Source organism: Nycticebus coucang, chromosome 21, assembly GCF_027406575.1.
Source record: "Nycticebus coucang isolate mNycCou1 chromosome 21, mNycCou1.pri, whole genome shotgun sequence".
NCBI lineage: Eukaryota > Metazoa > Chordata > Mammalia > Primates > Lorisidae > Nycticebus > Nycticebus coucang.
In genome coordinates, this window is record NC_069800.1 from 19,228,735 (window position 1) to 19,245,705 (window position 16,971).

General features: G+C 41.3%; 1 protein-coding gene across 7 annotated transcripts in view; it reads left to right on the forward strand.

The window, feature by feature from the left end:
- The window catches only part of KIF16B (kinesin family member 16B), a 348,569-nt gene that overhangs the window by 197,722 nt on the left and 133,876 nt on the right, over positions 1-16,971 (forward strand). For all 7 annotated transcript variants that reach the window (XR_008376486.1, XM_053573824.1, XM_053573826.1 and 4 more), the window contains exons 16-17: positions 14,025-14,107; positions 15,530-15,618. Coding sequence is in view for 6 of the 7 variants with exons in the window: in XM_053573824.1 (XP_053429799.1) it covers positions 14,025-14,107; positions 15,530-15,618 (172 nt within the window). In the remaining variant the exon portion in view is untranslated. The remainder of the gene's footprint in view (positions 1-14,024; positions 14,108-15,529; positions 15,619-16,971) is intronic.

Genomic DNA, 16,971 nt, shown 5'->3' on the forward strand with positions numbered 1-16,971 from the left:
CTTGAATTGCTCTCCAATCATTTCATGTACTTTCTACATTTTCCTTGAGGACAAACCTCTTCCATACACAGATACTCCTCAATTTACGATAGGGCTGCATCTAATAAAGTTGTCATGAATTGAAAACATTGTACATTGAAAATGCATTTAATTTACCTAATCTGCTGTAAGTTGTAGTTCAGTCTAGCCTTCCTTAAATGTGCTCAGAATGGTTATATTAGCCCGTAGTTGCCCAAACTCTTCTAACACAAAACCTAGTTTATAATAAAGTACTGAATATCTCATGTAATTTACTGAATACTGTACTGCACTATCATAAAGTTGAAAAATTATACATGGAACTACTATAGCTTGGGGACTATCTGTACTATTTGTGTCTCTCTTATGAGGTTTTTTTTTTATTGTTGGGGATTCATTGAGGGTACAATAAGCCAGGTTACACTGATTGCAATTGTTAGGTAAAGTCCCTCTTGCAATCATGTCTTGTCCCCATAAACTGTGACACACACCAAGGCCCCACCCCCCTCTCTCCTTCCATCTTTGTTTCCCCCCCATAACCATAATTGTCATTAATTGTCCTTATATCAAAATTGAGTACCTAGGATTCAAGCTTCTCCATTCTTGTGATGCTTTACTAAGAATAATGTCTTCCACGTCCATCCAGGTTAATACGAAGGATGTAAAGTCTCCATTTTTTTAATGGCTGAATAGTATTCCATGGTATACATATACCACAGCTTGTTAATACATTCCTGGGTTGGTGGGCATTTAGGCTGTTTCCACATTTTGGCGATTGTAAATTGAGCTGCAACAAACAGTCTAGTACAAGTGTCCTTATGATAAAAGGAATTCTTTCCTTCTGGGTAGATGCCCAGTAATGGGATTGCAGGATCAAATAGGAGGTCTAGCTTGAGAGCTTTGAGGTTTCTCCATACTTCCTTCCAGAAAGGTTGTACCAGTTTGCAGTCCCACCAGCAGTGTAAAAGTGTTCCCTTCTCTCCACATCCACGCCAGCATCTGCAGTTTTGAGATTTTGTGATGTGGGCCATTCTCACTGGGGTTAGATGATATCTCAGGGTTGTTTTGATTTGCATTTCTCTAATATATAGAGATGATGAACATTTTGTCATGTGTTTGTTAGCCATTCGTCTGTCGTCTTCAGAGAAAGTTCTATTCATGTCTCTTGCCCATTGATATATGGGATTGTTGGCTTTTTTCATGTGGATTAATTTGAGTTCTCTATAGATCCTAGTTATCAAGCTTTTGTCTGATTGAAAATATGCAAATATCCTTTCCCATTGTGTAGGTTGTCTCTTTGCTTTGGTTATTGTCTCCTTAGCTGTACAGAAGCTTTTCAGTTTAATGAAGTCCCATTTGTTTATTTTTGTTGTTGCAATTGCCATGGCAGTCTTCTTCATGAAGTCTTCCCCCAGGCCAATATCTTCCAGTGTTTTTCCTATGCTTTTTTTGAGGATTTTTATTGTTTCATGCCTTAAATTTAAGTCCTTTATCCATCTTGAATCAATTTTTGTGAGTGGGGAAAGGTGTGGGTCCAGTTTCAGTCTTTTACATGTAGACAACCAGTTCTCCCAACACCATTTGTTGAATAGGGAGTCTTTCCCCCAAGGTATGTTCTTGTTTGTTTATCGAAGATTAGGTGGTAGTAAAATGTTAGTTTCATTTCTTGGTTTTCAATTCGATTCCAAGTGTCTATGTCTCTGTTTTTGTGCCAGTACCATGCTGTCTTGAACACTAAGGCTTTGTAGTACAGATTAAAATCTGGTATGCTGATGCCCCCAGCTTTATTTTTGTTACAGAGAACTGCCTTAGCTATACGGGTTTTTTTCTGGTTCCATACAAAACGCAGAATCATTTTTTCCAAATCTTGAAAGTACGATGTAGGTACTTTGATAGGAATGGCATTGAATAGGTAGATTGCTTTGGGAAGTACAGACATTTTAACAATGTTGATTCTTCCCATCCATGTGCATGATATGTTCTTCCATTTGTTAATATCCTCTGCTATTTCCTTTCTGAGGATTTCATTGTTTTCTTTATAGAGGTCCTTCACCTCTTTCGTTAGGTATATTCCTAGGTATTTCATTTTCTTTGGTGAAGGGAGTTGTGTCCTTAATTAGCTTCTCATCTTGACTGTTATTGGTGTACACAAAGGCTACTGACTTGTGGACATTGATTTTATATCCTGAAACATTACTGTATTTTTTGATGACTTCTAGGAGTCTTGTGGTTGAGTCTTTGGGGTTCTCTAAGTATAAGATCATGTCATCAGCAAAGAGGGAGAGTTTGACCTCCTCTGCTCCCATTTGGATTCCCTTTATTTCCTTGTCTTGCCTAATTGTATTGGCTAGAACTTCCAGCACTATGTTGAATAGTAAAGGTGACAGAGGACAACCTTGTCTGGTTCCAGTTCTAAGAGGAAAAGCTTTCAGTTTTTCTCCATTCAGTAAAATATTGGCTGTGGGTTTGTCATAGATAGCTTCAATCAGTTTTAGAAATGTGCCACCTATGCCTATACTCTTCAGTGTTCTAATTAGAAAAGGATGCTGGATTTTTTCAAATGCTTTTTCTGCATCTATTGAGAGTATCATGTGATCTTTATTTTCGCCTCTGTTAATATGGTGGATAATGGTTATAGATTTGCGTATGTTAAACCAGCCTTGCATCCCTGGGATGAAGCCTACTTGATCATGATGAATGACTTTTTTGATGATAAGCTGTAATCTATTGGCTAGGATTTTGTTGAGAATTTTTGTGTCTATATTCATGAGTGAGATTGGTCTGAAATTGTCCTTTTTGTTTGTGTCTTTTCCTGGTTTTGGTATCAGGGTGATGTTTGCTTCATAGAATGTGTTGGGGAAGATTCCTTCTTCCTCCATTTTTTGGAATAATTTCTGCAGTACAGGAATAAGCTCTTCCTTGAAGGTTTGATAGAATTCTGGAGTGAAGCCATCTGGACCAGGGCATTTTTTGGTTGGAAGCTTTTTTATTATTTCTTTGATCTCAGTGCTTGAAATTGGTCTGTTCAGGAGCTCTATTTCTTCCTGGCTGAGTCTAGGGAGAGCGTGTGATTCCAAATATTGATCCATTTCTTTCACATTGTCAAATTTCTGGGCATAGAGTTTCTGGTAGTATTCAGAGATGATCTCTTGTATCTCTGTGGGATCAGTTGTTAATTTCCCCTTTATCATTTCTGATTGAGGTTACTAGAGATTTTACTTTTCTATTACCATTGGTTAGTCTGGCCAATGGTTTATCTATTTTATTTATTTTTTCAAAAAACCAACTCCTTGTTTCATGAATTTTCTGAATGATTCTTTTGTTTTCAATTTCATTGATCTCTGATTTGATTTTGGACATTTCTTTTCTTCTACTGAGTTTAGGCTTAGATTGTTCTTCTTTTTCCAATTCCATAAGATCTCTTGTGAGATTGTTGATGTGCTCTCTTTCTGTTTTTTGAATGTAGGCATCTAAAGCGATGAATTTTCCTCTCAAAACTGCTTTTGCAGTATCCCACAGGTTTTGGTAGCTTGTGTCTTCATTGTTGTTATGCTCAAGGAAGTTAATGATTTCCTCTTTTATTTCTTCCTGCACCCATCTGTTATTCAACAGAAGATTATTTAATTTCCATGCCTTTGTGTGGGGTCGAGCATTTTTGTTAGAGTTGAGTTCCACCTTTAGTGCCTTATGGTCTGAGAAGATACAAGGTAAAATTTCAATTCTTTTGATTCTGTTGATATTTGTTTTGTGTCCCAGGATATGATCAATTTTGGAGAATGTTCCATGGGGTGATGAGAAGAATGTATATTCTTTATCTTTGGGATGGAGTGTTCTATATGTGTCTATCAAGCACAGTTGTTCTAGGGTCTCATTTAAATCTCTTATATCCTTGTTTAATTTCTGTTTAGAGGATCTGTCCAGCTCTGTAAGAGGAGTCTTAAGGTCCCCTGTTATTATGGTATTATCAGATATCATATTGCTCAGACTGAGTAAGGTCTGTTTCAAGAATCTGGGAGCATTTAAATTGGGTGCATACATATTTAGAATTGAAATGTCTTCTTGTTGTATTTTTCCCTTGACCAATATAAAGTGACCATCTTTGTCTTTTTTAACTTTAGTTGCTTTAAATCCACATGTATCTGAAAATAAGATTGCAACTCCTCTTTTCTTCTGAATTCCATTTGCCTGAAAAATTGTCTTCCAACCCTTGACTCGGAGCTTTAATTTGTCTTTTGAAGCCAGGTGTGTTTCTTGCAGACAGCAAATGGATGGCTTGTGTTTTTTAATCCAGTCAACCAATCTATGTCTCTTCAGTGGGGAATTCAAGCCATTAACATTTATTGAGATCATTGATAAGTGTAGTATTCTATTCATCTTATTTTGTGAGACTCCATTGCTTAGTTTTATCTTTGCATCAGTGTGGAGGTTAGGTTCTGTCCTTTAATTTCTGAGTTCTTACTTTGCTGTTGATTCATTGTGGTGGTCAGTGTGCAGAACAGGTTGAAGTATTTCCTGTAGAGCTGGTCTTGATGTGGCGAATTTCCTCAATGTTTATATATCCGTAAATGATTTGATTTCTCCATCAATTTTGAAGCTTAGCTTAGCAGGGTACAGAATTCTGGGCTGGAAATTGTTCTGTTTAAGTAGATTAAAGGTAGATGACCATTGTCTTCTTGCTTGGAAAGTTTCATTAGAGAAGTCTGCAGTCACTCTGATGGATTTGCCCCTGTAGGTCAACTGGCGCTTACAAAAATGAAGTTCTAATTATTGAAATAGGCAACAATGGGAAATTATAATTAAACTAGAAAAACTGAGAAAGAAAAAGGATCTGTATGGAAAAGGTTGAACTTAAAAAACAAAACAACAATGAACAACATCAAAATAAACCAAAAAAAAAAAACCAAACCAAAACAACAACAACAACAAAAAAAACCACAACCAAAAACAAAGCAGTATGTGTATGTTATTGAATATTGTCTGGGCAACACGTGGTCTTCTGGGGTATGAGATGTTAATCACAGTTCTGATACGACTGGAGGCTGCTAGTTTCTCAAACCCCAGCAGGTAGACACCCTAAATCTCTCTTCAGCTCACTTAAAAGGGACTTTGAACTTGTTCACTTGCTGAGCAGAAGCTTTCCGAGGGAAGTGCTTGTCGCTGGAATCACTGCTGAAGTGGCTATCCACTTACCCAGTGTGCCAAAACCGGTCTCACTCTGCTCCCAAGGGTTAGGGCTGCAAGGCGGCTCAGACCCCGCCCTTAGGCTACTTGGTCGCTGGGTTGCCGGCTCCCACCCAATTCTAGCTCTGTGACCCTGAGGGCAGAGCGTGCCGGGGCAGATCGCTCACAATGGTTGCCTGTGACCCAGAGCCAAACACTATTAGCTCCGTCTGGCTCAGCAGCTCAGACTGGGGCCCTAGACAACGGCCAAAGTTCTCCGCACTCCCGCTCAGGCTCTCCGCAAGGCAGTTCAGCTGAGTGCCAAGTCCAAAGACACCAAAACAGTTCACAGGTAAGGCCTTTCTGGTTTGCAGTCTCGCTGCTACTGAACTAACAGTTGCGGACGGGTTTAGACGGGTTGAACACACGCGACCACTTGCCGTTTTTCCACTGTTTTAGTCCTCCTCTTGGGGTCCAGAAGTCTCTCGCTGACTCCCTGTATCCTCTTAGGGGTGATGATAGGCAGATCCCACCAGCCAGAGATGCCTGGAGTCCTATCTCCCCAGACTTACGGTGCCCAGATGCAAGGAAGCTGTTACTCGGCTGCCATCTTGCTCTGCTCTCTCTTATGAGGTTTTAAGAAAAAACCCAATTAGCTCTCATCTTTCTCCCCTACCCCTTTTCACCCACACACACCTGAGAATTCTTTAAGATAGTGTCTAGAGCATCTGGAAATTTTATAAAGCGTCTCACTCAGCTTATACACAGAATTGGGCAAATCAGTGTCGATGGATAATGTGGCTATAAACCTCAAGGTGAAAGATTGAAAAATCAACTTTCTTTCGTCTTCAAAGTCCTAGAATGTAAGTTTTCAATAATCACTTTACCAAGAGAAAACAGGGTTAAAGTGATTTATCTATACCAAGGAATTATAAATCCTTTTTTGGATTGTGAACATTGAAAAGGAAGGGACAAGGCCTGGCTTTGTGGTCAGGTGTCATGTGAATTTGTGTCCTTCAGAAACACTCACTGATAACCAGGAGGGCTGCTCTGGCACAGATGCGGCACCTTTGATGCAGAGAGCCTGCCTTTCGTTCCTAAGCCAGCCCTTAGCACCCTGCCATGGAGCTTGAATTTTTAGGAAATTATCTTACCCACCCACCACAAACGCTGTGTCAGATCTTAACCTTTTCTATCTGTCTTTCAAAGCCATTTTTGAGGTAGAGAAAAATTACCACAATTCTTGTGTGCTAAATAATAAAGTCTGTGTCACCAAGAACATATTACTTAATCTGTTCTAAAGTATTGGCAGGCTAGTGGAAATTAGACTTTCTCTTTACCAGTTCCCCCAAATGGTGCCATTTTCATAACTTACTTTAATTCAAATAAATATTTTAAGGGACTTTAAATCAGAAGGAAATGATCACACACAAACAAGTTTCTTTTTGCTTGAATCAGGCAATGATGTAAGAACTGTACCCACCCTCCCTCATTCCAGCCTCTCATTTGGTGCCATTTCAGAAAATTACATGTTCCCTGACAGAATTTGGCTTCTCTACCTGTCACATCTAAAATGAAGACCTCTCTTTCACTGAGCACACTTTAGCAGTGCAGTCCATCCTGTCAGAGTGTGGGGGACTTTCTAAAGTAATTTAAATGCAGAGCTAGCAGCCCTGTGGCAGAATTACGAAGGGCCGCCCATCTTTACTGCCACAGTGGCCTCTGAGCTCTTATTACATTGGACCATGCACTTTGGGAAACACAGTTGTCCCATATATTTATATTAATGATAAGTAAGAATGAAATAATTCGTATGTATATCGTCAGAAATATTCATGTGACATCATTGAATAGAAAAAAATAAGTTGGTTCATTTATTCAGTAGCAGAATTAGAAAATGTAATAAAATTTGAGAAGAAGGGTAATTAAGGGTGATATTAATGATTATTGTTCTAGCACTCCTTAGAAATGACTAGAAATGTTTACATGCTTTTTTGTTAGCTTGCTTGAAATATTAAAATAGGAAATCTTATGTGAAACCAGGATTCTATGGTCTGGTCTCTCATTTACAGAGATATAAATGAAACTTTTTCTTTTCTCTCTTCTATTTTTAACAAATGTCTTTGTCCATCCTTTAACAATGTCCTTTCCTCTCCATCCCCTTTTAAGACCCTCTGGAATTTGTCTTCATGTATTTAATAAGCTCTGAAATAATCTCAAAGAAGCCCTTACATATTTCAGGTAGGTTTGAGTCTGCTCTCAAAATGATCAATTAAATGCATCACAAAAAGTCCACCTTCTGCAATTAATCACACTAATCTCAGATCAAGTGTTTCATAGGTAAACAGAATTTAAGATCTGGCAGGAACTGTAGAAATGATCCAGTTTGATGACTAGGAGAATTGTGACTCTTCCTCAGCCACATGGTTTCTTGACAGGACACAGGCCAGGTTCAGAACCTTCATATGATCAGTATTTCTCATTCATTTTTTCCTTCATTTATTTTCTTCAATTTTTTAAAAGTATACTCATGAGTTTTCTTTTAACAACACAAAATATCTGCAGGATCCGTCACCCCAGTCCCCTGGCTACTTCCAGTTCTTCCTTTCTCTTCATTCATAGACTTCTTGGACGAATTGTCTGCACTCCGTAGACCCACATTTACCTGTCATTCACTCCCCAGTCCTGCCTCTGAGGCCCCCTGTGGTCTCCACTGGACCACACCCAATGGTGTTTTCTAGTCTTTTCATCTTCTGCATCACTGGCAGCTCCTTCCCTTGACTTCTGAGTGTTCCCTCCTTCCTCTCTGATAGCCCCTTCTCTGTTTCCTTTGCAAGTTCATCTTCTACTTGGCCCTTAATAGCCAGCTTTCCTCAAGGTGTCTTGCCTGAGCTCCTCATCTTTTCCACCTCCCTCCTCAGGTTTCTTTCCTACACCCAGAGATTCATTTATTAGCAGAAACTCACATCTCATATATACGCAACACGCACACACACACATATTCATACACACATATAACAACCTAGTATCTTTGTATGTGCTCATACATATGCAAAATGCACATTTCTCATCAAAAATTTGAAATGCTCCAAAATTCAAAATTTTTGAGTGCTGACATAATACTACAGTGGAAAATTCCATATCTGACCTCATGTGACACAGGCAAAGCATGAGTGTAAAACACACACAGTTTATTCAGCGTCTCCAAGGGGAAAAAGACCCCCAGACCTCTTCAGCTGCAGTGTATTTTTCCACGTGTTGCCAGCTTGCCTCACATAAGGTGCCCACAAATGGCAAGAAGATGTCAAGTGCAGGCTGGACAGGCCAAGTGCAGGTGTTCACAGTGCCTCACATGGGGCCAAGACCGACACGCATTATTCACTGTGTCTGTTTGTTGGTTCTCTGCTCTGTTGGTGTAAAGATGTTGAAAATTTCAAAAATGCCTGTGAGTAACAGGGATGAAAAAAAAAAAAACAGGAAGAATTTGTATTTATCTGTAGCACAAAATACGAACTATTGTAGAAATTGGACAATGTAAGTGTGAAACGTCTTGCAAAAGAATATGGGATTGAAATGACGATCATGCATGACCTTAGGAAATGCAGGGTAAACTGTTGAAGTTTTGTCCTGGATGTGAAGAATGAACATTAATGAAAACTAGGAAAACACTGCGTAAAGCTAAATACGAAGATACCAGTTGTGCATTGTCAACTGGCTCTGTCAGCGTCGTCGTAAACACATTGCCCCTAATGGTGTGCTAATCACGAAACGAGTAAAGATTAATCACAATGAACTGAAAGTTGAAGACAACTCTAACTATTCAACAGGCTGGTTGCAGAAATTTAAGAAACTACAAAACATTAATTTTTTTTTTTTTCCCAGACAGAATCTCACTTTGTCACCCTCAGTGGAGTGCTGTGGCATCTTAGTTCACAGCAACCTCAAACTCTTGGGCTCAAGCAATCCTCTTGCCTCAGCTTCCTAATAGCTGGGACTATTGGTGCTTGCCACAACACCCAGCTATTTCTTTTTCAAAGACAGGGTCTTAATTTTGCTCAGGCTGGTCTTGAACTCCTGAGCTCAGGCAGTTTACGCACCTTGACCTCCCAAAGTGCTAGAATTACAGGCATGAGCCACTGTGCCAGCCCTAATGACATTGCATTTTTAAAGGTTCATAGTGATAGAGCATCTGCTGATCATAAAACAGCAGAAAAATTCATGGACCAGTCTGGCATGGTCATTGCTAGTGAAAATCTGATGCCAGAGTGAGTCTTTAACGCTAGGGAAACGTCACTGTTTGGCTGTTACTGCCCTAGCAAGACACTCAGTATAGCTGATAAAATAGTCCCTACCCGAATTCAGGATGCCAAAGACAGAATACCTGTGTTGAGATCTGTTAATGCAGTGCGTGATAGGCAGAAGCTTGCAGCTTCTATATTTTTATGGAGTGAAGTTCTCACCCGTCTGTCATCATGCTGACAAAAAGACATGGCTCCCCACAGATGTCTTTTCTCAGTGGTTTCTCGAACCCTTTTCTACCAGTAACTCGTGCTTACTACAGAGATTCTGTTATTCCTTGACATCTGTTCTTCTCATCCTCCATCTGAAATTCTCATTAAAACTAATGTTTCTGTCGTGATTTTTACCCCAAATGTGACTTCATCAGTTCAGCTATGTGACCAGGGTATCCTTAGACAGGGAGCAGCACGCTAGCAGCAGTGCGCAGAGGCATGGCTGTGGAAGGTTTTCAGAGGGAGTTAGCATGAGGGATGCCCTGGGTAATGTGGCCAATGCTTGGATTTCAGCGACTAAAGACAAAACTGCATGCCTGTTCCACAGTCATGATGGTGACTTCAAAAGTTTTTGTATATCAAATGAGGAAAAAATTACGACTGATCTCCTTATATGTATATACACAAAAGTATACCTTTGGAATCCATCAATAAGCTCAAAGAAGTGAATACTGAAGAAGTTTTTTTTTTTTTTTTGAGACAGAGTCTCACTGCGTTACCCTCAGTAGAGTGCCGTGGCGTCACAGCTCATGATACTATGATCATGACACCAGATAGCTCATTATACTATATTCAAATGTTCCAAACTCCACACACACCAGAAATTGGAAACCCTTTTGGTCCCAAGCATTTTGGGTAAGGACTATTCAAACCCCCCCCCACACATTTATATATACTTATTTTAATATATCTGTGTATGGTCAGTTACTCAGTAGGGCAAGTAGGTAGATTGATAGCCTCACAGGCTTTTATTCTAGAACTTCAGACCCATATTTTCATTTGCTACAGGCGTCTCTAGTTCATTATGTCTAAAGCCAGATTCATAATTTCTCCCCTATCCATCTCGCACCTTTTCCGGTGTTCCCAGCCTGTGTGGGCAGCTCCTCATGCGATGGTTGCTCAGGCCCAGACCCAGGAGCCGTCCTCCTTACCCATCCTGTTCTCTTTGTGTCTAGCCCATCGTCATCTCCGAAGTATCTTTTAGAGTTGTTTGCTTCCCTCCTTCTCCACCCCGTCCTCCCCTGTCCGGAGCCATCATCCCCTTGGATGTGGACCACACGGTGGCCGACCAGCTCGTCTGTCCCCGCCTCTCCTTCCCCTTTGGTCATTTTCAGTCTGTTGCTGAGTGGATATTTCTGAAACTCATATCTGGTCACATCATGCCACTGCACAAAGCTCTTTGGTGTCTTCCTGTTGTGACCAGAAAAATCACAAGATTCTCTGTTGTGTATCTGGAGAGTTCCAAGGTAGTCCAGTCCCTCCCTCCCTGTCCAGTCTCACCTTGTAATTGCTGTCCCTTGCTTCTGGTCACCCGTCATTGCCCGCCTCTTCTTCCTCCTCCTCATAATCACCATCACTTTTTCTTTTTCACTTTTCACCACATGCCACTCTCCATAGCTCGTCCTCAGAGCTGTCGTAAGCACTGCCTCCTGTCAGGCGACCCTTCTCTAACGTCCCTGTCATAAACCCCTTCTTTTTTTCTCTTTGAGACTTGGGCCAGTTCTGTCCTTCATTTGCAGCTTTGTATGTGGGTTATTATGAGAAGTTTTGAGAGAGACAACAATCAAGAAATGTAAAATCCTCATGAACTGAAACAAACAAAGCCCTTGCAGAAATACCAAGAAGCCAGTTGAGTTGAGACTGACAGGGGAGAGTCAGAGAGGACGCTGTGACTGTGTTTCTTGGAAGTGAAATAATGGGCCATGACACAGTCTGCCGCAAAACTTTCATATATTTATTTGTGTTACTATTTGATTATTTACTTCTCTTTTAGACCTTTTTTTGAGCTCTGCAAGGGCAAGGCTTACCTCTGACTCTGAATTCTGTAGCCCCAGAGTTTGTCATAGTGACTAGCAAACAGCAAGTGTTCATTAAGTATTTGCTGAATGAATGAATGAACAAACAGCAGTGTCAAGTAAAAATGAAGCTCTGTTTTTATTTACTTTGTTCATAAAGGGAAGAAAAGAATTCAGCCATACTGGAGCCTCTTTTACAGGCTGAACAGTTGGAAATAATGAATTGTCATGGATAGTTTTGCTTTCTTTTTTAACTCTTTTTAAGGGTTTTTTAAAATGTGTATTTCATGCAAATAATGTGGGTGGCAGGATTATTTTCAGTGATTTAATGCAATCTTAAATATGTCTCTGAAATATGATTCTATTTTCCATTAACATATTTTAGCAATTTTCAACTTGCATGGCTGGGCATTTGATTAACAGAATAAAAGAAAAAAGGAATTGGAGATGTAATTAACACCTGGAATGCAATTGCCTTATTAATCTCTAATGTAACTTTAACAGCATTAAATATGAATGTATCTTAGACATGGCTGTTTAACTTTTGACTCTCTATCCAGCACGCAGCTCTGAGACCTAGTTGTAAAAGGCATGGGAAACACCTTTTTAAAAAGGGTAATGGTGCCTCTTTCCATAAATGGAAAAAACACAAATGCTATTTTACATGAGGGGTATAAGCAAATTGTAGAGAGGATGGATAGTCTCCACTGCTGGGCTTCTTTGTCTCCTAAACTTCTCTTCCCTTTCATAAGGACTTCAGTTCTGTGGAATTGACATCCGCTAAGACCAACTCTTCGGTTCCTCCCTATGGTTATGATTTAAACTAGTTAGGTTTTAACCATATTGCATTTGAAACTGTCTTGAAATACCCAAGATATGTTGAATAGTTAGATAGGTTGGCTAAAAGTTCCAGAATATGCAGTTATGATATTACCTGCAGGGTCCACCAAGCGTGAGGCTCATGACAGTGGCCAACTCTAGGTCACCCACCCTGTCTGAAGCCCGCAGCCATCAGCAGCCCAGGGAATTTTGCCAAGTGGCAACAAAGATCTGCTGATACTGTATCTTAACAATTTTTGAAGACATGTTAGAAAGAAACCTAGACCTTTATGTGAAATATCCACATTTTTAACTCTTGCCAACTAAAAATCATGTTTTATAAACATTGAATGGAACACAAAAAACATATGTGTAGGTGGAATCTGTCCTCAGCTACTCCAGCTGCGTGCGCTCAGCACTTAGATGCAAACGCACACACGCACACGTACACACACACACATATGCCGCCCCTCGTGGCTGGCTTCTTGAGTGTGTCTGATCTTCACAAACACTGGGTGAGTCTTTTCCAGGCAAAGACTCCACATGGGAGCCGTCCTGAGGCACCAGAGACTCTCGCGTGTGGAAGGACCATGCAGGACAGTGGCTCTCCTCTGGAGCGTCACTTCTCCTACCTGCTGTGGTGACAAGGAGCCCACAGCCCTCTAGACACCTGTGCTGGCTTGGACAGCTCTGACCATAGAAAGGGTTTGTTTATTTGCTTACTCAAGCAGAAACTTGCGCCTGCTGACTTTGTTATCTTGTTGTGTACCGTGTATTTTTGCCACTTGTGCAGTTGTTTTCTGAGTAAGGAGGACAGCAGTCTTTCTTGTGCATCTAACGTGGCCATCTAAATTTAACAGGATTTTGATGAGAAGCAGCGTTTTTACTTGGGTAGAGACTTTACATGTCCACAACTTCTTTTCTGTCAAATTCTGAGGGAGATTTTAGGAATAGTTACCTGTACTCTGCCAGTTTCCCCATCTTTTTCTTTTGAAATAACTTTTCTTGGCTGGGCACAATAGCTCATGAGTGTAATCCCAGCACCCAGGAGGCTAAGGCAGGATAATCACTTGACCTCAGGAGTTCAAGACCAGCCTGAGCAAGAGTGAGATCCCCTTCTCTACTAAAAGTATAAAAAATTAGCCACGTGTTGTGGTGGGCACCTGTAGTCCTAGCTATTTGGGAGGCTGAGGCAGGAGGATTGCTTAAACCCAGAAATTTGAGGTTGCTGTGAGCTAGGCTGATGCAAGGGCACTCTTGCCTGGGCAACAGAGTGAGACTCTGTCTCAAAAGAAAAAAAAGAAAGAAAGAAAGAAAAAAGGGATTTTTCTGGGATGTTTCTGCTTTTATTAGCATTAATAAACATTTCCAAATCTTTGACAATATGCTTTGCTTCATGTTATGTCTCTTTGGAGGACTAGTTTCTTTTTTTCTTCCAAACAATCAAAAGTCTAATTAGTTATTAAGTTTTAAATATCACTGTGTGTTAGAATGCTTAGATTCATCGCTTCTGGCTGGAATTTTTGAATATTCTGACACTCAAAAATAAAAGTATTCACAGATTAAAATTGGCTTAAGCAAGTAGACTTTTGAGACTAGAGTTTTCCCTTATTTTATAATGCATTGGAGCTTACCTTTCAACTGCAGAATTCTGTGTTAAATTGTTGCCAGCTGACCAATTGCTTAGTGACAGTGTATTACTGTTTCTGTATGTTCTCAGGTGCTGTGATACTCTTGGGAAGAACCAACATGTTTCGCTTTAACCATCCAAAGGAAGCTGCCAAACTCAGGGAGAAGAGGAAGGTGAGCGTGGTATCTCCGTGACATCTTCAGGAGGGACCCTGGATGGGACAGGGGTGTTGGGATGCCCACTCGGGGTCCAACCATTTGATTTTCTGGATAGAGCCACTGAAAAGTTGTTCTGTAGTCAAAGTTGGTTCTAGGGAGTTTGTTTACCATCTGATGATGTGCTGAGGGTGTAGGAGAGGGTACATGTAAGGACTGGAGCAGACAAGGAGAAACTTCTCCTTCTAGATCCTTCTCTTCAACCTTGTACCCCTTCTGTAAAGGAGTCGGGCATCATTCCACATTAAGTATGGAGTGACTTTTACTTATCAGCATCTAATCTTAGAAATTAACCCAGTGTTGGATCATGATCCTTCAGAATCAGCCACAGTAATTGTATTGCTCATTAGGAAGGGCATCAGAGGAGTGAGTGTGGGATAGATGGTGGAGACGTCGGCTTAGGTGGAGGGGACATCTAGAGGCTTCTTTAAGTGCTGAGCAAAGGAGGTGGGCTGAGGAAGGAAGGGAAGAACTGACAGGGAGAGAAATCTGTCCCCAGACGTTCTGGCCGGTCCTTGGCCTGATGAAGATAATAAAGACACATTTATGTGTCTGACATTTCTGTGAGCCAGGAACAGTGCTAAACTTCCACAGATATTCCCACTTTGTGCAGCAGCTGTTCCTACCTCCAAGTCACAGACAGTCAAGGTAGGAAACAGAACGAGAAGCACCTTCCCCACCTCATTCTGTAGCCAGCAGGTGGGGAGCCCAGGCCTCAGCAAGGCTGCATCCCAGAAGCATTTGCCCTTGACTGCTAGTCACACAGCCTCTCGTCTCCCCTTCTTGTAAGGACTGCCCAGGGTCACCCGTGCCTTAGATGGGAAATGCCAGGAAAGCTGTAAACCCCAGTCTTCTCTAGGGCTGCCCACTCCAGCCTGTGAAGCCTCTTATCTGTTCCAGCCAGGGTCTCCCTAGAGGGTCCTTTTTGGTTCAGAGTTTCAGAGGAACAGAGGGAAGAAAACACATTTGCCAGGGGCTTTCCATGGAAACAGAAGAGGTCCAGCTTTTATTTTTCTGGTCTCCCTTCACCTCTCCCGCCTTTGTCTCTATCACTCAGTGTGAGTGAGTGCTGCTGATAACGGGAGGATGACAGAAGTGTCATGAGCCCTTTCCTCGACTGGGAACCAGCTGCATTATGGAATTTCTGGTGAATATACCCAGTCCTAGAATGCCCGGAACCTGCTGTGCTTAGCTGAGGATTTGAGTGTGAGACGTATCTAGGCCTGGCTGCCCTGATCTGCTTTTCTCAGACAGACCAATTAACTGTGCGCCTGTTAATTAGGAACATGCCTCATTGTACACACACTGGAAGCTGTGGGTCCATAGCGGCAGCCTCCTCTGTCTCCTGAGATAACCACTCTGCCCTGTGTTTGCTCATAGAGTGGCCTTCTGTCCTCCTTCAGCCTGTCCATGACTGACCTCTCCAAGTCCTGTGAGAACCTGTCCGCGGTCATGTTATATAACCCCGGGTGAGTGAGCGGCCGTGTCTCCTTTCCCGAGATGATCACTGTTGTGACATATATTGTGCCAACTCTATTACAGACACTGGATAAAAACAAAGCTTCTGCAACTGTGCCTGTCATCAAATCAGCCGCAGTCATTTTCCAAATTCCTTCCCAGCCCTTGTTCTATATGTGCATAATTTTACTTAGTTATAATCACAACATAAATGGGATTGTGTTTTCTGATTTTTTTTTTTTTTTTTTTTTGCTTAACAGCATCATAAGCATCGGTAAGGGCTCCATTATCATTTTCATAACCGTCTAATATTTTAGAGTCTGCATTTTCATTGCTCAGTGCACAATCCCTTTGGCTTATGTGCTTTTATCTCTTTATATAAATTATTAACAGAGGCAGCCATGATTCTCAGGGCGTTCAATAGCTGAGGAAATTATCTTTGCTACTTCTAAACACTAGGGGACCGCCGGAACCATGAACGAGTGTTTTAAATGGACTCAGCGGCTGGGAGACCGTGGGCAGTCAGGTTAGCTGCCCATGCCCTTAGTGGCTTCATCAGTGACAGGACAGTGTTAATGAAAGTGCTCAAAACAGGGAACAGGAGGAAGGGATTTGGGTGCCTTTTTTTTTTTTTTTTTAACCTGTTTTTCTTTCAAGAATGTCAATTTTTGGGGTGGTGCCTGTGGCTCAGTGAGTAGGGCGCCGGCCCCATATACCAAGGGTGGTGGGTTCGAACCCGGCCCTGGCCAAACTGCAACAATAGCAAAAAAATAAACAATAGAATTTCATTAAAAAAAAAATGTCAATTTTTGAAAATGACATTTGGAAATATAGAAAGAAAGATTATCTCAAAATTCAATTCTGTGAATAAGAATAGGAAATAAATGAAGAGTATAAATCTGACATTAGTATATTCCCTTATAATTACATGGCCTCTTTCAAGTTCTGCCCAGTTCAGTTCAACCAGTTCATCCACATGTTTGAGTCAATGGTAGGAGTCCCAGGGGTGTCTATAGCCAGGGAGCAGCCCAATCGTCCTTGCACTGATGGCGGAGCATTGAGAACCCTGCAGAGGCTACCAAAGGGTGCTGGAGGTGCGGGCTGAGCTGAGGAGGTGTGGCATAAACCCACAAGAAGGCTGAGCTGTACAGAGAATCAGGCAGGAAGCCAGGAGGCCTGGATGATTAATTGCAGGTAGGACGTAAAGAAGAAAAAGATGTTGACTCCTAGTTTCTGGCTGAAATAACTGGTTGGGTGGTACGTGCCACCTGCTGAAATAGAAATACGGGAGGAGGAGGAGCAGCTTGTCAAGAGGCAAGGATGGTAATGAGCACAACCTTGAAAACTGGGCGTCAGGCCTTGAA